This window comes from Peromyscus californicus, unplaced genomic scaffold, assembly GCF_007827085.1.
Source record: "Peromyscus californicus insignis strain IS unplaced genomic scaffold, ASM782708v3 Scaffold_7__1_contigs__length_154581171, whole genome shotgun sequence".
Lineage (NCBI taxonomy): Eukaryota > Metazoa > Chordata > Mammalia > Rodentia > Cricetidae > Peromyscus > Peromyscus californicus.
The window spans coordinates 57,429,028-57,451,084 of NW_026294595.1; the positions used below are offsets into that span (position 1 = coordinate 57,429,028).

Below are 22,057 nucleotides of genomic sequence, written 5' to 3' on the forward strand. Positions count from 1 at the left end.
TGAAGGGGATGTTGTTTTGCAGCTATTAACTTTATTTTTTTTTTTGAGAAGAAACCTGTAGGATAAGGATGAGTCTTCAACTCAACAGTAGACAAGAAACCATATGCTGGATACTACCACTGAAGAATTCAGGTCATTTGACTCCCAGTTTGACCAGGTTCTCTCCTGCCTGACTCTCCATTAAGGCTGGGAACTCCCACCAGGCAATTTACCTTTCCTCAGAGGCAAAGCCACAACATTCACTTATTAGAAAAAGTATTCTCACCAGAACCCCAAGTGTTCAGTTACATCTTAGAAGAACATTTGAACCTCCCTGGATGTGACTTTTAGAGAACCTAGGGATCTTACAGTAAGAATTTTAAAAGTCATGTTCGACTTCTCTTTATATTCTACCCATGATATCATTTTTAATGGTCAGCTTTTGTGTCTGTCTTGTATCTGGTAAAAGAATTTCCAAAAAGCTAACACATTGCCTTGCCAAAATGTCACTCACGGTAACCACTACCATTTGTAGATGTTCTGTGCCACACCCAGCAGGTGAGCACCTCCGTTGTACTTACCCCTTATAAGAACACTTCTGTTTGATATTAACTCCAGTGAATATGGTTTATCTGGGCTTCTGTCATTTTGTATGTGGTAAGGTAGCATTCCCAGTGACCTCTAACCGGTAAGACTTTTCTAGTACTTCATCCTCTTCCTTTCTACAGAAGCAGTTCAAGAATTTTCCATGCACTTGACCTTTCAGCCTGAACTCAGGTGATTTCTCATGGCCATGTCATTCAGCTATGAACCACTTTTTATTCTTACTTCATTCTATCTGCTGTGCCAGGCACTCGGGACTTCATAGTGGGAAGAGGAGCTTCTACCTCAACGGGAAGGTAGAGGATTATCTGGAAAGCAGACTAACAATTAAGTGAATGATGATATTTACATGAGCAATAATAATGAAGCAGGAAGGTCACTTCAGAGTACCTGGAATATTCACTGATCGAGTTTCTGATACTCAACAATATCTCTCTGATTTTAATGTCATTGGGACATTTAAAGTCACAACTTCCCTGCATGGTCTTTCTGAAATTCAGCGCTAATTTGGTCGTGTTTCCCACAGATAACTCCCCTTACCCATCTATATTAAGTTTCAAATTAAATTAGAAAAATATTTTTTCCACCAAACAAGCTTCTTGTTTTTTGAGAGAAGAATTTGCCGAGTAAGACATCTGGTTCAGTATAAAACTTAAAACCATTGATATACCATTAAACTAACATCTTGCCTGAATTTACAGAAGTCAGTAGTAATCAAAATTAATCATATAGATCGATTTTAAGCAAAACTGTTTTACATAAACCATAAAGAAGGAAGATAAAAAATAGAGCCAAGAATAAAGCTAAGTGATATTTCCTTTACATGTTCAAACTAATTACCCAAGAAACAAAGAAACAGAAAAAAGATTCATTAGATTGCCTTCTTATCAACTCTCCATAGAAACAATGAGTGAAGAAAGAAAGTTAATGCTGAATGTGAATGAAAAAGGAGAAAATTTTTACTAAATTGAGAATTACGTTGATAAAAGACATATACAACCCTGCATAATATTATGATGTTTGTTTATGCATTATATGAAAGGAAATAGAGGTCAACAAACAGCAAATGACTCATTTCAATGACCTCTAAAACTGAGCTGAGCCGACAGACTCCAACTCTCAAACACTGGACTCCCTGTGCTGGCTCTGATTCCCACAGCCTGTTCTCTCTATTCATTTTTTTCCTCCTCATTTTTTTTTTTACCAATGCTCCCTTGAACCAATCAAAAATTAGCAAAGGTTTCTGCATTCATGAATACAAAAATTGAGGTTACAATTTTTTCAACCTCTTTCATATATGGAAAGATAATCTTCTGATGAAGTGTTTTGAACATTAGAACTGTATATTTAGGAGGAACAAGATACAGCATCACTTGGTCCTTTTACTTTGTGCTTTCAAAGAAGAGACCTAGACTACTAGGGATTGGATATTCCCAGGCCTTGTATGATCTGTTGTCAGGGCAACAGGATGTGTGGAAAGTCCTGGCCTTGCTAGTCCCTGTTGCTAGGGTAACAAGATATGAACCATCTTCTTTTTCACAACCATGTAGCTTCCCTGCCTTACTCTGGGTCTCTCTTCTAGTTGATAGAAAATCATATTTGTTCACTGAAATGTAACAACAATACAACTTCAACACACAGGCCATTAAGTGGGCAGGTTTATTAGAAATATTGTAAGTGGATGCACATCATTTATATTGCTCTTGGTAAAAACAACATGGGGGAAATTTCACTAGACTGATTTTCTAAAGAAGAAGATCTCCATTTTTTACTTTTCTAATCTCTGAAATGTTTACTAATTGTTCAAATAAATAAATTATAGATGATGAACGAAGAAAACCGTACACAGAGAAGAAATTGTTGAAACCATAAAATGATAGAAAAAATTCTTAGTGGCAAAAAACAGATTATAAGTGTATATAAACTAACCAATGCGCATATTTTTACCCCCTTGCAATTGTGAAGAAATCGTCCAGCCCAAGCTGTCTTTACCTACATGTCTGGTAGATACGGAGGGGCTTCAGTTGATTGGTGAATACCTACTCTTTGTGTCCATCGTGACCAGGCTTTTTACATGCTGCAAAGAGGCATTGGAGAGCATCAAGTGAGAGTCAGCCCAATGAATAGTCCCTTCCTTGGCTTTTCTTACATCACATTTGATGAGGTCCCATTGGCCAACGCACATTGCATAACCAAGAGGGAGAAGTGATCCAAGAGAATGGATGCAGAAAGTCATGAACAAATTGGACTCCCAGAGTAAAGAACTTGGAAAGATTTCTGGAGAACAGAGGCTTGTGGGAAAGATTCAGGTATTAAAGTGGAAGTTTGCTGGAAAATTAAGCATCTAGAAGACCACACATATCAAAAATGTGCATATTATTCATGTTCGAAAGAGTGAGAAGTGCTGGAAAATTAGAACATTCTGAAATTGAGAGGGGATCTCTTTAGTCTGGATAGTGCCCACCTCCAAACACAGCCTGGGGAAGAATGTGGTTTCTATTTGTTTTTGGAAATAAAATAGAACATAGTCCACTAAGTTGATTTTTCTGACATAAGCCAAGTAGGGAAATACTGCTCACTTCACTCGAAGGAAGACTGCTACCATGTGCTTAAAATCTTTTATGACAAGAAAAGGAGGGTTACCATATATGGATAAAATGTCTATTTTTAATCTTCAGAATCATAAATGTATCCTCATTGGCAAATAAAATATTCTGGGCTTTTTCTTTCTGTTATTTGGGGCATGGAGCCAAGAAAATTGGAGTAATAATGCAAAGGTCCAAGCTCTGAGGAAGAAAGGTTTTTATAAGAGTCAAATTCTTCTACAGATGCTAGCAAAGGTCATGGTTTAAGTCAATAAAGTGGAGAGCTGGTGACAATGCATGTCCTGGGCGGCAGAGGACAACTATAAGAGTTTCTGCCATCTAGAAAGTGTAAACCAAGCGCTGCCTCCCTTTGGAGTTAAGTCTCAGGTATGCAGAGTTAGGCAAACAGATGGTATCACTGCAAAAAAGTCAAAACGGAATTGTTTTTAATTCCTAGTGTGTCTTGAGTATTGAGTTGAAGTAGATAAATCAGTGTTAATTGGGCTAAGTATGGGCCTGGGAATCTAGCTCTTCCCTACTAACCAGGAAGCAGTAAGCAAGTGGCCATGCTTGGGGACCCAGTTTTTTCAGTTGAAAAAAACTGGAAATGATTATTCTGAGACATATATAGCAAAAGAAAACCATTTTCGAGTGTGTTTGATGTGCCATGTATATTTGCATGAACGTGCCATACATTTACATGAACATGTCCTTGTATACTGGGTAAAATGAAAATACACAATGAAAATCTTTTAAAAAAAAATGTTTCAGACAGTGAAAGGCACAAAAACTTTCTAGGTATGATTATTTCTATAACTCAACTCTAAGATGATTTTGAGATATTTTAATCAGAAGTGGGGTCAATCCTGAAGTTGTACAGTTTCTCCTCATCTTGTTCTTAATTGAGTTGAACTAATACTTGGAAAGTCCAGTTTTAAGTAGGTCAAAAGAGAATCAACACAGTGTCTTTCCTAATAAATTTATTTTGATTTTCATCCTAATTATCTGGGACCTGTTTCAGGAGCATTCCTTGGTAGGCATGCTCATGAGATTGGCCCCAAGACCTCATTCTTCCTATGCGAGCACTCAACCATTGAGTCACATCCCAGCCCTCACACACAGTTTAATTAAGATCTATTTTTTCTTCTCCTGAAGACTTTGGTGCTTAGAAATTAGTTTTTCATGACCCATTATAAATTTATTTGAATAACTATGAATATCAAAAATTTGCCTACAAAAAATTATCTGCATCCTTGAGCATGCAAGTCCTATTTAGTAAAACCCATCTTTTAATATTTTATAAAATATAAAATACATCTTTAAACAGCTTCAAGAGAATACAGCTTAAAGGAGAAGCCAAAATATGATACTTCATTCTTATACTCCTAAGGACTCATTTGCATTTTTGTGTCCTTTGGTTTTCTTTTGTTTCTGTATGTGTGTGTATGTTTGCATGTGTGTGTACATGTTTGCATGTGTGTGGGTACATGCATATGGAGGCTCAAGGTTGATGCTGGAAATCATTCTCTATGACTTTTTAACCTTGTTCATTGAGTCTGAGTCCTTCATTCAAACTGAGAGCTCGCTGATGCAACTAGTCTCACTATCCAGTTTGCTTTCAGGATCCACCTGTCTTCACCTTCCAAGGCTTGACTTACGAGTAGATACCATTCCCATCTAGCACTGTACATAGAGTCCAAGGCTCCAAACTGTGGTTCTTATGCTTGCTTGGTCAAAGACTTCAACCACTGAGCCATCTCCTCAGCCTCTATTTTTACTTCCTTAACTATAGTTAACCATACCTAGCATTTGACTGGCTGATTGGAATACACTACAGGACAAAATCTAGAAGCATGATGATTTTGTGACATTTTCTCAAATGTGCAGCAAAGGAGTGAACATGGGACACCACAGCTATTGGCAAGAAATCAACTCATTGCAAACCTGTAATGCAGGAAATCTGTCTAGTGTGAAGCCATACATGACCAGAAAGACCCAAACTCCACTTTAAAGAATGAAGGGATGTTGAAGCAGCCATCAAGACATTCTTCCCCTCATGGAACTCTCAAGGCCAACCCCATCTCAGCTTTCTCTCTGGGAACCCCTAGCTTCAGACTCAAGGGAACACAAGTCCTTCAAGTTTAAAGTTTAATACTGGGGGAAAAAATGAGGCACTCCTATGAGATAAGGTCTACTGGGCTAAAAGAGAGCTTTTTTATGTTGACCACTTTATTCTGCCTACTTATTCTCATAACAAAAGTACCAGGCCAGGCTGACTCCCCAGGGGAGACCTTGCCTTGGAGGAGGTGGGAATGGGGGGTAGATTGGGGGCTAAGGCTGGGGGTGGGAGGAGGGAGGACAGGGGAATGGCTGATATGTAAAACGACTAGAAAATCTCTTATATAAAATAAAAAAAAAATTTTAAAAACCAAAATTTTGGAACCATGCATGAGGGCATGTGCCTGTAATCTCAGTACTTAGTATATATAGGCAGGAATATTGCAAGTTTGAAGCCAGCCTGTATTACATAGTGACAATTACCTCAAAAAAAAAAATCTGGCTCAGTAAGAAAAATTAGCAACAATAATTTTAACTGCTAAAGTTTATGGAATTTTAGATACTATTAAATGAATTTATAATTATTAATTAAACTCCTTAACATCTGTAAGATAGGAATTATTTCTAATTTATATACGAAAAACTAAGATATTGAAAAATAAGTCAACATGGAGAAGAGTTAGTGATTAGTAGGGATGGCATGCATTGAAGGATAAGTGTTGTGGGATTATTAATGATAATGGTGTCTTAAAGGCCTTCTGTGTATATTGCTATGCTGCAGTGACATACTTTATGTAACTGTTGTTACCTTGGTCTCAGGGTATGAAAGCATTAGCTGCTAGCACCTTCCTCTACATCGAAGCCCTTTTCCCTAGAAAAGCTTCCTGGGCCTCTTTCCTGCTTTGCAGTGAGTAGAAGCACCTGTTTGGACCAAGCCTTGTGGACACAGCTGGGCCTGGAGACTGAATTTTTCCCTCTCAGTGGATGGGGAAGAAATTTGTGCTTGGAGAAAGTGAAGTTTCATCTGTTCCAAGTCATGAGGTCAATTTAGGAGGAGAGATTTTTTTCATGGTCTATATTTGGGGAGAGAGAAGCAGTCAGAGGCCCTCCGGCACAGTAAGCTGCACACCAAATCCACTGAATCTTTTATTACATTAAAACTTACATTTTGATCTCCATTGACTGGACTCCTAAATCCACCCCTCACCAGATAATGGACTTCAACAGAGATTGGCAGTGTCATGTATGGGCCCTCTCCTATACGAACATCCTACGTATTGCTTTTTCCTGTCTCACTTGGAAAGTGCCCTAAGAGAAGTCAACCGTCATCATCCAAAAGTCCTCTGTAAAGGAACTTCGGTACATGTTCACAGGCTATTCCTCACCGTAGGCTAGCTTGCTTTGTTTAATACGTCTTCTCATTGTTCTGTTGTTTGTTTTCTCTACTAGAAATAAGCCCCTGTGTCTAACAGGAACCTTACACAGAATGTGATTGGACATTCACCGGATGAGTAAATGAATGATGATCAAAATAATGAGGTTTTACAGGTAAGAAAAGTGAAGTTCAGAGAAATTAATAACATTTCCATGCCATCTGACTAAGAAAAAAAGATAGTGTAAGAAATAACAGCTTGCTCTCTTAATCCTGCCAAATGAACATTTATTCCATAGACAATAATAAAATGTTATCCCCAAACTGAGATTTACAAATTTAAATATATACTCTAAAGTAAGAATAGTGAGGCGATTTTTCTCCAAACCAAGTTAGACTCATGGCTAAAATTAAAATTTTTAAGGAGATTCAATTGAGGACTACATCAAATAGTTGTATGCTTAACAATGTAATAATGAGGACAGATTTATCAACAATCCCCAAGAAATACGTAAGTATTCACTTACAACACTTGAAATTTAATGTCCTGTGTACTCTCGCAATTAAGCATGGCAAGAAACTGATGTTTTGGGCATGTAAGCCAGGCAGGATAGAGGTACGGGGGTCATTAGGTGGCAAAGGGTCAAGACTGCCCAGCTCCAATGTATCATAGACCATTGTTCTACACCCCTAACTGTGTGTGGCTGGTGGGGAGTGTGGCAAAGGAAAGGAGAAGAATGATCATATTTATTAAGCATTGTTATTCTAGTATAGGAGATATATTTTAGTTTCTTGCTGCTACTATAACAAATTTATCACAAAACCCAGTATCTTAAAAAATACACAGGATATATTATCTTCTATTTGGAATGTCATAAATCTGAGGTCAGTTTTCACTGCATTAGCAGGACTGCATTCTTCCTGAAGACTCTGGAAGACTTCATGTTCTACTTTCTTGAGATCCCCGTGTTCCTTGGCACATGGCCTGATTTGCCCATTTTTAGTGCTAGGATTCACAAGCCAGCCCTTTTCTCACTGTGCCACTCTGACCCCCTCTTCTGTTTCGATTACATTGTCAAGAGCTTCTGTGACCACATGGGGTTCACCTGGGTGATCAGAATAAGAGACCTATTTGAGAATCAGTTATTTGGAAACCTTAACCCCATATGCTGCCTTAATCCTGATTTCTAGGTAGGATAATGTTCACAAGTACTAGAGATTAGGAAATGTGGGACCCTGTGATGGGACCTAGTCCATCTACCATGAGATCTGGGGACTGTTTTAGAAGAACCTTTCTACATCCTTTTCTGGTGATGTTTCTGGATAACTATTCTGAGAATGTCTTTGTTTGATTGCTTGTTGGTTTTAGAAGAAAGGGTGAATATAATCTTTCAGGCCAAGTAGACCTATGTTCAAATTCATGCTTCACCAAATATGTGGGTAACTAATTTGGGAGAGTTATCTCTTAGAAACATTTATGAGGACACATAAGACAATGAACATATTACACCTTCACAGTTCTAGCAACTAATATATGAAAAGCATACTTTGCTGTCTTCTGTCTTCCACATCCCTATTCTAGCTGTGACTCTGTTTCCAACTCTAACTGTGCATGAAGCAATCTGGCTTATGTTGTAATTCTCTATTTAGAGTCAATACTGTGCCGGGTTCTGGGAATCCAAGAACAAAACAAGTAAAGTGAACTTGGCAATTGCACCTGAAAGCCATGATCCCTGAGAGAAGGTAGATTTTGGAATGGAAAATGAAGTTGAGGTTATTTCATGAACCCAAGGCAGCCTAAAATAGAAAGTCTGGAAGGATTTTCTATATAAGTAAAATTTAAGCGGAGATGTTGAGTATTTCCCAATAAGGTCTCTGTCGGCACTGAAGCAGAACAGATCCTCCTGATGAATGAATAGACTGAGTCTTACAGGATACACTCTTGTCTTCCTGCTCCCTACCACCTACCAAACGCAGAAACACTGTGAGGTCACTACATGGAAACAGCCCCTATACAGTCAGGAGAGCAAGAGCAAGCTGGACTGACTGAGGGAAGATGCTTATTAGCATTAGCAAAGGTGTTCTCCAGCCTTTCTTAGAGTCAACCTCAGATCTGGTTGGGAGGGAATCAGAAAAAGGAGGCATGAAAGGGAACTCCTAACATGGAACAGGCACACAGAGACCCCGTGGATGACGTGGAACCTTGAAGTGTGAACAGGAGGAGCTGTAATGGGTTTAAGCAGGAGATTTGAAGGATCTTTTTTCTTGTCTATAAAGCTGCTTTATCTTAAAGTATAATTCCAGTTCAGGAATATGGTGCTGATACCTCTTGCCAGTTACAGTCTTTGCCTAGTTTAAATATGCACTGCTGTTATATCTTAGAAATGGGGCCTGGGCAACTTCCTACAAGAACTATACATCAGACGGCCTTCTTTAGCAAGTGAGTTAATTAGAAGTAAAGAGTAATAGAGTTCTTCCACTGTAACTCCCTTCCTTCCTCCCTACAGTTACCCTTCACTGCTGATAATTGATGTTTACCATTAAAGCGAGAGGTAGAGGAGGCTTAGCTCCATGGTCTTCAATTTCATCACGTTCCCAATCCCACATCTGAATATCTAGACATTGGCAAAGATGAGAGAGACATGTGGCAATACAGATAACATCAGCAATCCGACATGAAATGATTATTGAAGCCTGGCTGGTCCTAATCCTACATTCATATGACATGAAGGAGCCAGCAATGACATCCTATGAAGTGATGAGTGTTTAATTTTTATAGGTTTATGGTTTTGAGGAGTTCAGATTGTCTTCACTTCTGTTGAACAACTGAGTGAAATAATACATTTATTATTGGTTGGTTTCTCTGGCAACTTCACATGATTTTCACTGAAAACTTTACGTGGTCAAGTTTCTAGAAATGCTTTTACCTCTTGGACTGAATTCTTGGAACAGTGGCACTGACTGGGAACAGCAGCGCTATTGTTGCTACCTATGTACAGCACAATGTGGGTACCAGTGGACAAGGAAGGCCCTTTAGTATCAAGACACAAAAAAAGCGTTATTTCCAAAACTAAAAAAACAATGCCACTAATTGAAAGAATATAGGGCTTTCAAATCAACTTTTCAGACAGAACCCATAAATTATCAGTCTCTGCAAAACCAATGGGTAGATAACTTAGTCCTTAATATGTAAGATTCAGCTGAGGTTCCAGAATCACATGGAACTCCTGGACAAGGAATTGAATCTGTTGGTGAAATGGTATAAGGAGTAGGAAGATGTCTAAGTCCTAAGCTATTAACTTAAGGAAGAGTATATGATGATTTCCAATTACAGTTTATGAAGGACCTGATGTCACAGTTATTGCTGATATTTCCACAATCAAAGATCATGAGTGGTAACAAATGAATTGAAAATCGTAAAAAGAAAGAAAGAAAGAAAGAAAGAAAGAAAGAAAGAAAGAAAGAAAGAAAGAAAGAAAGAAAGAAAGAAAGAAAGAAAAAAAAGTGCTGACCGAAAAATCAGAGAAAGTCTTTATGAGAATGGGGATAGGAAACTACTCCACCTTTGCTCTTAAAGGAAATAAGAGATTGGGAGTCACATAAGCTTATACTGTTTTTCAAATATTGAATGAAAAAGACTTAGAGAGATTGATGGATGAGGGTTGGGAGATGGTTCTATTGGTAATGTGCTTGTCATGTAAACACAACGCCCTAAGTTTGGCTATTTCCAACACCAGTGGAAAAAGACAGGTGCGTGGACGCCTGCCTGTTGTCCTAGAACTGGGGAGGCAGAGCTAAGTGGATCCAGGTGGTTTGCTCATCAGCTAGTCTAGCTCGATTAGGAAGCTCCAAGTTCAGGGAGAGATCCTATCTTAAAAAACAAGCTGGGAAGTGAATGAGGAAGACAAGAGCATTGATTGACCTCTGGTACCCACATGCATGCACACTTATATGCGTTCACACATATGTGCATTCACATACTTGCACACACCCACATGAACACCACACACACTAAAAAGATTAATGAAAGAAATGAGCCAAGTGGTCTAGCGATATTGACATTTAATTTAGATTAATGTTTTCCACGTGTGTTACAAACTTTTAAAATTATTTCTGTGTACTCAAAGGACTTAGGAACCAGGTACATGGTGGTATACACCTGCAATTCAAACATCAGAGAGAATGAGGCAGGAGAATCATTAGTTTGAGGGCAAGCTGGGCTATACAGCAGTGTGTGTGTGTGTGTGTGTGTGTGTGTGTGTGTGTGTGTGTGTCTGTGTCTGTGTCTGTGTGTGTGTGTGTGTGTGTGTGTGTGTGTGTGTGTGTGTGTGTGTGTCTAAAATATTGTACTATATAAAAATCCCTATGAAAGACTTTCCAAGTATCTGTCTGTAGTGGCTTGTGTTTTTCATGTTGCATGGATAAACATTTCACTTATTTTCATCTCCACTTGAATGTAACCTTAAAATATACATATTATAAGCCAAATTAAAAATAGCCTGCTGAAAAACATCAATGAGTTTAAAAGTTGGGGGCAAAAAAAATAAAATCATTTCCAAATAACTAATAGCCATAGCTCAGACTATTTAATCAATAATAAAAAAAATTTAATTGCTTAATAGCATCATGAGTAGCAGAATTTTCATTGCAAACACTTAAAAGTGGAATCCTAGGAGCAATTCTAATGAGATTAAATTCTGCTTGAATCAGTATTGCGTTTTAAAGATGTGAGGCATTTCATCAAGGGAATGGGAAGTCCCGCACATCACTGCATTGAATCCAGACTACACAAAAGACCATAATTAAACAATTTGCTTGTCATTAGTCATGCAGATTTTTAAACTTAGAGCTTCTTGCTTTGACAAGCCTAACCCCGGAATACTGAAAATGTCTTAAGTCAAAGTACAAGGTAAAGTGATAGAACCTAAATGCAAATTTCTTCATGCTTGAATACAAGAGCACTGAGTCACTTCAGTCGGTAAGAACGGTTTTTAAAAACCAAACTGGCTGGAGATCATTAAGTAATTCTGTGTAGCTATAGTTCCAAAGTAATACAGCATCTACATCTACATATATATACATATATGTATATATATATATGTATATATTCTACTGTCAACTCACGAAGCTCTGCTGTTAAGGGACCACATCACCCTCCTCTGAAACTGGTATCAAATGATAAAGTAAAAAGTCAGATAACTTTCCTCCAAAATGTTGGGGAAACACAGAATCAATTTCCTAACTGTTTGAAGACATATGCATAAAGTCACCACTGTGCATCTTTATGTATTAGAGTAACTATGGAAATACAATATACCCAGAGCAAACAAAACATCCTGTCCTGTAAAGGAAGAATCTAAAATAGGTTGTGATCTCAGTTATAGCTCCCCAGCGCAGCTGTTCATCCACTCATTAGGTTAGAGCACAAATCATCGGACGACTGCTAATGATTAATTTGCATCTATGCTAATTAATTTGTGAACTGCTATCTGTTTTGACAGGATTATTTGTTTCTCTAGAGAATCTGCCTTCTAAATCTCCAGTGGATCTTTGGAACAGATTTTTCCATTTCATTCAAATGCTGTAAATATGGCTTCCTTTTTTAAAAGTTATTCTCTGCTAACTGTTGTTGGCACTATTGGGGTGCGTTTATACTAGGCACCATGGCACCGTGGATTGCTCCAAGTAATGGAAAATATGTATGCACTGAGAGCACAGTTGAAATATATAGGCAAAATTCAGTATGTCCAAATGGAGAAAAGGAGAGCGGATTTGGACTTCTAAACAAAGTTTGATATAGTTGTTCTTTATAACAGCAGTGACATCAGGCTTATACTGACATATACTAACATTCATGAACTGTGTGAATGTGCAACAGCATTAAAAAACAGGAATCCTACACAGCCTCTTGTCCATGGAACATGGTATTCCTTCAGCTGTCTTTGTAAAGCTAATGCTGCACTTCATTTTGAGATATGCAAACACACTAAGAAATTCCAATGGCCTATAAATATTAATATTTTTATCCAAATGTTAGATCAGATTTTACAACTGTGATGTGATTAAAACAAAGCATATAAAACAGTGCTGTGCTGAAACACTGGCCAGAACTCACACACACTGGTGAGGGGTGGGGGGTGGGGTCAAAAGCAAGGTCATAACAAGGGAATCAAAGTTGATTCAGGCAATTACAAGCCCTACTTGGCATAATTACACATCCCGATCCGTATTGTTAAGAGTCCCAGTCAGTCCGCTGGAAGCAATTCTGCACTTAGAAGAACTGAACTGGTTAAGTTAAACCAAAGCTCCAATATGTTTGATATGATTTTCATACTGTTTTACCACATAGGTAATTTTCATATTAAAATATTAGTTTAACCAACAATGAATAAGCACTGAGGGGTAAAAGTGTTTATTGTTGTATTAATCCTGTCTTTGTTTTCCGAAGAAAGACGTCTCCATCTTATTATCGCTCTTCTTACCTGAGAGAGATTGTTTTGATGAGGAAAGACCAAGCAAGCTGCTTTCCTCCCTTCTCTGCATATCTAAAGCTCACAGCTAAACAACGCATTCAATGGGGACCAAAAGCCCTGGAGTGAAACCCATAAGTAAGTGATTTCTCAGAGCCTTGCCTTACTTTACACAAAACACACAGGTACAGAAAAACTATTTGCTTTCAACAAGTTGGTAGCTGATATGGGCACATTTTAGTTTTCAGGAGAAAAATTCTACAAGGAAACAGTAAATCTCAAAGTCAGGTAAGAACCCACAGTTACATTAATGGTCAGGTAAGCACCCACAGTTACTGATGCTAATGGTCAGATTTTTGTTGGAGGGCAGGGGGAGCATAACATGAGACCAAACAGAGAGCTTACTCACATTCCTTTCAGGCGTTGCCACATCTCGGTCTGTTCCCCAATGAGATACTTGTAAGTGGCGTTTTCCAGTTCTTCGATGTCCGTATCAGTAGACCCCATGATGTTGTTCCTAGGACAACACAGTTACAGTCAGTTTCAGCCGCTAGAACAAGCATTCCTCAGTCCATTACAAATCTCAAGCATTACACAATAGCATCTCTTATCTATCAAAACAGTTCCGAGGTGCAAAGCTGAGAGAAGCCTCTGCCAGAACTGCTATCGACTTTGACAGGCATATCCTCTGCTCGCATCATCCCCCTCAAGCGGACAGCAGCATAAACAGATGCTCTGACCTCACAGGAGCACTCCGCACATGTGAGCTGCTACTGTACTACTGACCGACTGCTCATGCTGTCCTCCAAGCAGCTCATCTGTTACTGTGGCGTGCACAGAAGCACATCAGAATTCCTACAGTTTACGAGCTCTATTATGCATGAGAGAAACGTGAATGACTTTCGCGCTCCACAAGAAGCTGAATTCCCCTCTAGCAGCTGAAGGAGGGCAGGATGTAATATGAAAACAGATGGTAGGAAGTGGTACACAGCAGCACCGCCCTGAGAAGAAAGTGCCTGTTTAAATACCAAGGCTTTTGTCTCTTAATTGATCTGGAAGCGACACTTAAAAATATAGCAGACTCCACCATCAAACGCCGCCAATATTAATGACAAACAGGGAGAAAAATAACACATAGAGCCATGCAGAAGACAGACCCCAGGGCTCCACAGGTTGTTATTGAGAGAGTGTGTCCATCAAGGGATGCTGTAATCATGCTTATTCACCTTCTCCTAGCAACTCTACACAGTGGGTAACTGCCAATTTAACCAGGGAAAACACTGGCAGCTGCATTCAGCCTGCTCTGTGAATCCTTGGAGGATTAAAAACGAAATAAAATGAAATGAGTGTGAATGCATGTGTGTGTGTGTGTGTGTGTGTGTGTGTGTGTGTGTAGACAGTGAGAGGAAAGATTAGAGAAACTAATGATGTGGTGTTTGTGCATGCTAAGAGAAAAACGAGAGAAAGTGGACATAAAAGGAATTAGCACTGATTGTCTGCCAAGCTTCCAACACATGGCGAGCTTTCTTTGAAACAAGCACAGACCCTGAGCAGAGCTCCATAATATCTGTTGCTCTCTGCAAACTGCTAAGAAAAAATATCCTCCCAAGTCTTGTCTCTTCTTATTTGGTGTCTCACATGCAATTTTGTTCATTCATCCAAGAAGGCTTGCCCATTGCCCGTGTCTTGAGGCTTCAGGTATCCAAAGACAGGTAATAATATCCAAAATTCAGTGAGGATTTCAATGTGTAGGCATTGTTATCAGGACTTCATACATACAGCCTTTTAAAAAGCTGTAAGGTAGGTGACATTCCTACTTCACCATTGAGAAAACAGAAACAAATGCTCTGGATTTTAAAACCTGGTCTTTAAAGTGCATGTGATTGTTTTATTTGCAGGAAATTTCCAATTAAAAAAGTGTTTCTGTCCAAAAGTCATTGATGTTATCTAATAGTCAAAGCTGCAATATGAATATACAAAGGACATTTGCAAAACTACAGAAAATGCCTTCTAGTTTATAAATGAAAGGATGCTAACTCAAGCAAGCTTCAGTTTTCTTCTCTCAAAAAAGTTATTTTCCAGAACTCAATCAAACTTAATGTCACCAGTTCTCATGCAGCTTTCTACACCCAAACTTACTTCTGTGAGTGGCTGTCAGAGTTGTCCAAGCAAGTTTATCTTTGCTCCAGAGGTCACAACTTCACCTTTGCTGTACCTTCCTTTATTATCTTAGATACCTTTATTTAGCAAACTTCTCTCTGATTTTTCTTAATGGATATGAACAAGACACCTGGATTCTGTTCTCCAAGGTGAACCATATCCCAAAATATGCATAAAATGTCGTCATTATTTATGACTTAAAATACCAAAGTCTGAGTCTACAATACTTTTTCCAGAAATAAACTTTCTAAAGGCATGAAATTCTAAGCCTTTCCATTGACCAGTTTGCCAATAACCTTGCAGGGTATCGAATGCAAACCCTGAGGTTTACGTGGGGAGTCTCAGTCCATTATTACAACTCATGTGCCCTATTTTCACCATGCTAACACTACCATTTCTTAGTATTTTTATGATGGGGTATACTGATTGAGTCATTTGATACAAAAACTATGCAATTCTTTTATTAAATGTTTCACAGTAAACATCAACTCGAAGCTCTGAAAAGAGGGGCAGGGCCGAGAAAAATGCTCTGAACATAAGTCAAATAAGAGCTAGCATGCATCTTAATTCCTATGCAATCCTTCTTCCTTTAATTCTATTTGGGGCCAAGTTATTTCAGTGATAATCAGTTCAGGAATGGTGATGAAAGTTCATAGACTGCCTTTAGTATATACTGATGCTGAAGTGATATTCAGTAGATTCTGTCAACAAAGTACCTGGGCTAGAGTTCCCATTATTTCACTGAAAGAGCAATATGTTTTTTTTATGAGTTACTTACTATTCTGTGCCTCTTTCTACATGTTAAAATAAGGTTAACTTACTCATGAGTCTGATACAGTAAATAAGTTAATAGACTTGGTGATTTAAAATAGCATATGAAACATAATAATTGCTTTATGACTATAACCTCTCATCATTGTTGATACAGTTTTATATTTTTATCATTTATATTCTATTTATTTATTCATCAGGTTTACTACTAATAAATCTTTCCCTAAATCATTTGGTGTGAAGTATTACTGTTTTATATTCAATGGTGGTGTTTATTTTGTTTAGAAACTATATCCTTATTCATAAGTAAACTTATTTTAACTATTTGAAGCAATATTGGTGTTCAACATAAGACATCATTTGATAAATACTTGAAAAAATAATATGAAGCTTCCAATTTTATAGCCAGAAACCATCACTAGGTGGGAAAGATAAATTGTGACATATTCAGAACCACCTGTCTCTGCAAGCTTACCACTTTAATATTCTTTCGTAACAACTGTACAAATTTATACATTTGAAACAGAAAAAAAAAAACAATGACTAAATAAGATGCATGAATCTAACTTAGCAATAGAAGTGAAATACATCCTTCCAAGAAGGTAAGGAGTGGCTGGAAGAAATACATTTAAGTTATGTCAAGAAGTCACACAGCCTGAAATATGACTCTAAGGAAAAGTAGATTAAATTCATCAAGAATTTAAACAAACTGAAAATATTATTTCATTTACAAAACAATATTTTAGGCCTTTTTAGGCTAAATTTTTAAAGTTATGATATAGCAATGGGTCTTATTTTAGAATGTTCATTTATGCCTGTCAGTATGATTTGTCTCATTCATTCTTGGAATTCTTTCCTGTATAATTGGAGTCCTTCTAGAAAGCCCTTATCTCTGCTTACATCTTTCATTTTCTGGCCCATTTTTTCCTCTCCCAGTTTCCAAGTTTCAGTAATGATATTAGGGCTTTTTAAATTTTATTTTGAATTTGTTTTTATTCATGTTGAGCGATATGGACCTAAGTTCTATTTGTGGATATCCAGTTTTCCCAGAAGCATTTACTGAAGAGGCTGTCTTTTTCTAACATCTACTTTTGATACTCTTGTGGGAAATTAAGAGACCGTAACTGTGTGAGTTTGTTCCTTAAACATCTATTTTCTTCTATAGGTGTGTTGATTTTATGCTAGTACCAAATAGTTCTGTCACTCTGGTCCTGTGGCATGATTTGAGATCTGTACTATGATCCTTACATTGTTGATCTTTCTGATTAGGATCTACTTAGCTACTTAGAGTCTTCAGTGCTTTCATATGAACTTCATATGAATTATATTAGAATTTTGTGAGGATTTTGTTGAATCTGTATATCACTAGCCATTTTTACAATACTAATTCTGGCAATCTTTGATCATGAGAGTTCTTTCCATTTTCTGATTTCCCTCAATTTCTTTCTTCAGTATCTTAAAGTTTTGATTGTGGAGGTCTCTCACCTCCATGGTTAGATTTATTCTTAAGTATTTTATTTTTTAAGCTACTGTGAATGGTATTTTTCCCTGATTTTTTTCCTCAGGAAGTTCATTATTTATACACAGAAAGACTACTATTGATTTTGTATCCTGCTACTTAAGCATGTTATTTTTTAGTTTACAAGAAAAATAATACAGAAAAGTGTATGCAAGATGATTGTCTGTAAAGATGCGTGCCACCAAGCCTGACAATCTAAGTTTGGTCTGTGGAACCCATTTGGTGGAAGGAGAGAACTGACCTCTGCAGGTTGTTCTCTCATCCCCACACATAGACACACACACACACACACACACACACACACACACACACACACACACACGATAGAAATAGATAATAGATCGATAGATAGATAATAAATGTATTTTCAGTTAAGAAAAGCATTTATTTTTAACAATTGCCAAACTAGAAGATTCCCATGCAAAAAAATAACATCAGAACTAAGGGGAAAAAAAGATCTGATAAAAATACCTCAAAAGACACAGCTGCATCTATATGAATGGAAAATGTCAAAATGTAGGGGGTCTGAGAAACAATGATTATAATAAAATTATAGCAAGTATAGTTACATGTAACCTTGTATTTTAATAACTACATGGGGAACATGAGGATAAGGCTTTAATTCTGAGAAGAAGAAAGAAGAGAAGAAGGAGAAAGGAGGAGACAAAGAAGGAGAAGAAGGAGGAGGAGAAGAAGGAGAAGGAGGAGGAGGAGAAGGAGGAAGAAGAAGAAGAAGAAGAAGAAGAAGAAGAAGAAGAAGAAGAAGAAGAAGAAGAAGAAGAAGAAACTGCTTAAAACTAAGGCCTTTCATGAAAAAGCTAGAAACCACACAGAATCAATCTGTAGATAGGAATGTATGAGTATTTCAAGCAGATATTTAGGGTAAAAAGGTTTCTCCCTCTCTCTTTAATCTCTGGTGAAAAAAAAAGGGAATCCTTCAGGAGTTTTAACCATCTATGCCCTTGGATTAAAACTTACTCTACCAGCAAACAAAACAAGATAACCAAAAGCTGATAACACCCCAGCAACCAATATAAATAAGAGAAGCAAACTTCTTGAGAGGGATAAATTCTCAAACACAGTGTTTTAAATTCTTACAGGTAAATTCAATCAAATGTGAGTTAAGAATTGAAAATTATAAGTCTCATTAATCAAACTACTGTGAGTGAAAGGTGACAGATGCCACACAGACTTTAAATACTGGAGTGATGTGACATCAGGTCTATGTTCAAGCACTTTAAGCAAGTAGAAAGTTGAGATGTCAACAAGAAAAAGAATCCATCTTAGGCTTAGGAAAAGAATTACAAAGAATTTCTCAAAACAAAAATTTGGCCATTGGAATTATATATTCAAAAGCTAGAGAATACAGCTAAATCTGAGATACATCTGTTGACATACACCTATAATTAGAGCAGTATGGGGTGATTGAGGTAAGAGGGTCATGAGTTCAATAACAGCCTAGGCTATGTAGTGAGATTTTTGCCTCTAAATTTGTTTAATTAAATAATTGAAGGTAAGTCTGAAGAAATTTTCCAGAATATATAGATAGGCATCTTTATGGGTTGATATAAATGGAAATAGTTTCAAAGGCAAAGGTTAAGAAAGATTCAGAAATAACTTACTGTATAATTCTTTGCATGTTCCACAGATAGAAAATAGTCCAAATACAAAAGTAGAAAAATTTAAAGAGTAAATAATAAAGAATACTCCAGAATTGGCAAAGAGAGAGAGGAGGAGGGGAGGGAGGGAGGAAGAGAGGGAGGGAGAAAGGCAGGAAGGCAGAAAGAAAGAAAGAAAGAAAGAAAGAAAGAAAGAAAGAAAGAAAGAAAGAAAGAAAGAAAGAAAGAAAGAAAGAAGAAAGAAAGAAAGAAAGAAAGAAAGAAAGAAAGAAAGAAAGAAAGAAAGAAAGAAAGAAAGTGCAGATTTGGAAGCAGAGAACATGATGATTTATCATTCAAAATGAATCCAGCTTATGGGAAAGACCAAGTACTAGGGATCACTTTAAGTCACCACAATGTGGACAAATACATAGTTTTCAAACCACTGAAATCAGGTAACAAAGAAGTCAAGAAAGAGAAAACAAACATGGCCAGTATGAGCTCAGGCTAACTTAGTTGAGGGAGATCAAAACACCTTGTGGGAAATGGAGACTCATGTGGGAAAAAAAAAAGAACAGAGCTAGAAGAAAACTAAAAAAAACGATGAAAGAAATTTTCCTGGAGATCTGGAGTTTCAAAAAAGTGAGTAAAAGAGATGCACTGTCAACATCTGGAAGTAAAGACAAAGGAGACTCTTGAAAGCAATAAGAGAGGAACAAACTCCAGCAACCAAGAAAAAGAGACAAGGCAGATGGTGGGTTTCCTTCAGCAGTCACAGGGCACGGTGAATGTGGGACAGTGGGTTTCCTTCAGCAGTCACAGAGGACAGTGAATGTGGGACAGTGGGTTTCCTTCAGCAGTCACAGAGGACAGTGAATGTGGGACAGTGAGTTTCCTTCATCAGTCACAGAGGACAGTGAATGTGGGACAGTGGGTTTCCTTCAGCAGTCACAGAGGACAGTGAATGTGGGACAGTGGGTTTCCTTCAGCAGTCACAGAGCACGGTGAATGTGGGACAGTGGGTTTCCTTCAGCAGTCACAGAGCACGGTGAATGTGGGACAGTGGGTTTCCTTCAGCAGTCACAGAGGACAGTGAATGTGGGACAGTGGGTTTCCTTCAGCAGTCACAGAGGACAGTGAATGTGGGACAGTGGGTTTCCTTCAGCAGTCACAGGGCACGGTGAATGTGGGACAGTGGGTTTCCTTCAGCAGTCACAGAGGACAGGCTCATACAACGTTTTTCAAGTATTGAAAGATAAGAACTGTCAACACACAAAATAATGTCCTAAGTGAGATTAAGACAATCATAGATAAAGGAACTCTAAGAAAGCCTATCTCAAAACACCTACTTTAAAATAATGCCTAGAAGAAATTTCCTTAACAGAAGGGAAGCAATTAAAGGAAAATTGGAACCTCAGAAAAAGGGGGAAGATTGTGGTGGGAAAAAAATAGATAATGGTATAGCTTTTATATACACTTGAGTTTTAAGATGAAACAAAGGGTACAATATCATATATTGACCTAAGTGTCTCTGGAGAAAGTATTAGTTATAACTGAGAGAACAAAGGGGTTATAAATGGTAGGCTTTCCACACTTAAGCTGGTGACACAGTAACAGTAATACATGGTGGTATTATACATAAATAATATGGTGTTTGGAGTGAGTGCTATTGAAAACTATTCAAGAAAACACACTTAGACAGTATAAATAAATCAAAATAGAATTCTTCAAAATATGTTTAACACACAGGGAAACAAGGGAAAGAAAACAGAAACAAAAACTGCAAGACACAAAAGAACATGACAGTCTTCTGCACTAATATGTTAATAGCTATAGCAAATGTAAATAATGCATATAGTTAAAGAGATTGCCATGGCAGATACATAAACATCGTCCAACTGTATTATTCATTCAAGAAATGCACATTGCACAGGTAAATTCAAAGAAAACTTACTGGGGAACCCTAGTCTTCTATGGTGAACAACAAGCATGCCAGACCAGAGGGAAATCTCTGGCTAAAACAAATAGTAAGTATGTTTCATGCATTCCAGGGAGACACCAAAATACTCAAAAGAAAATTAAAATTATTTTCAATGCATGTAACATAACTCCAAATGTTTTATATCTAAAGTGTGTGCAGAAAATACTTAGTAATCCATCAGATAAACATAGGCAAGTCAGTAGAAAGTATCATTAAAAATATGAACAACAAAGTCACTGAAGGAGAAACGGACAGTTGGTATCACTGAAGTGCTCTGATTATTTACATTTAGTACAATTTTAAGTGATCCAGTAAAGTTTGACATATTCTCCCACACTCCATATCTTTGGTAAAAAGTCAGAAAATACCAGATACCAAGAAAGAGATGATGCAATGGAAGTTTTATTCTCTTTTATTCCAAATATTGTCGATGTCTAGAAATGCTTAAAATGCACATACACTAAAATGCTTTTCTACATGTAGAATCGAGGCATACTTAAAGCACTGGTGTTTTCCCACTTAGTTCCCGCCCCCATTTTCTGAAGTATTCATAAAGCTTGACATATTCATAAAGAGGATGATACATGACAATAAGTCTACATGACTCATGGAAGTAACATTGGGAAAAAAATTGAGCATTGTATGAACTTAGAATACGGTGCCATTCACTCATTAACTTGCTATGCTGGTTAGTGTTTTGTCAATGATGCCAACTAAAGTCATTTGGGAATAGGGAACCTCAATTGAGAAAATGCCTCCATCATAGTAGTAGTAGGCAAGTCTGTGGGGTTTTTTTTTCTCTTTGATTAATGATTAATGAGGGAGAACCCAGCCCACTGTGGAGGGTGCCACCTCTGGGTAGATGTTCCTGAGTTGTGTAAGAAAGCAAGCTGAGTAAGCCCTGGACAGCCAACCAGTAAGTAGCATTCCCCCATGATTTCTGCTTCAGTTCCTGCCTCCA

General features: G+C 37.6%; 1 protein-coding gene across 6 annotated transcripts in view; it reads right to left on the reverse strand.

Annotated features, from left to right (window-relative positions):
• The window catches only part of Pde1a (phosphodiesterase 1A), a 279,670-nt gene extending 265,427 nt beyond the window's left edge, over window positions 1-14,243 (reverse strand). For 4 of the 6 annotated variants that reach the window (XM_052726280.1, XM_052726274.1, XM_052726275.1 and 1 more), the window contains exons 1-2: window positions 14,225-14,243; window positions 13,477-13,584 (exon numbers count right to left, since the gene is read on the reverse strand). In XM_052726280.1, coding sequence (XP_052582240.1) covers window positions 13,477-13,574 — 98 coding nt within the window. In that variant the 5' untranslated portion in view covers window positions 13,575-13,584; window positions 14,225-14,243. Of the gene's footprint in view, window positions 1-13,476; window positions 13,585-13,807; window positions 14,034-14,224 lie in introns of those variants that run through there. The other 2 variants (XM_052726276.1, XM_052726278.1) reach the window with 2 other exon arrangements.
• Window positions 14,244-22,057: the final 7,814 nt, after the last annotated feature.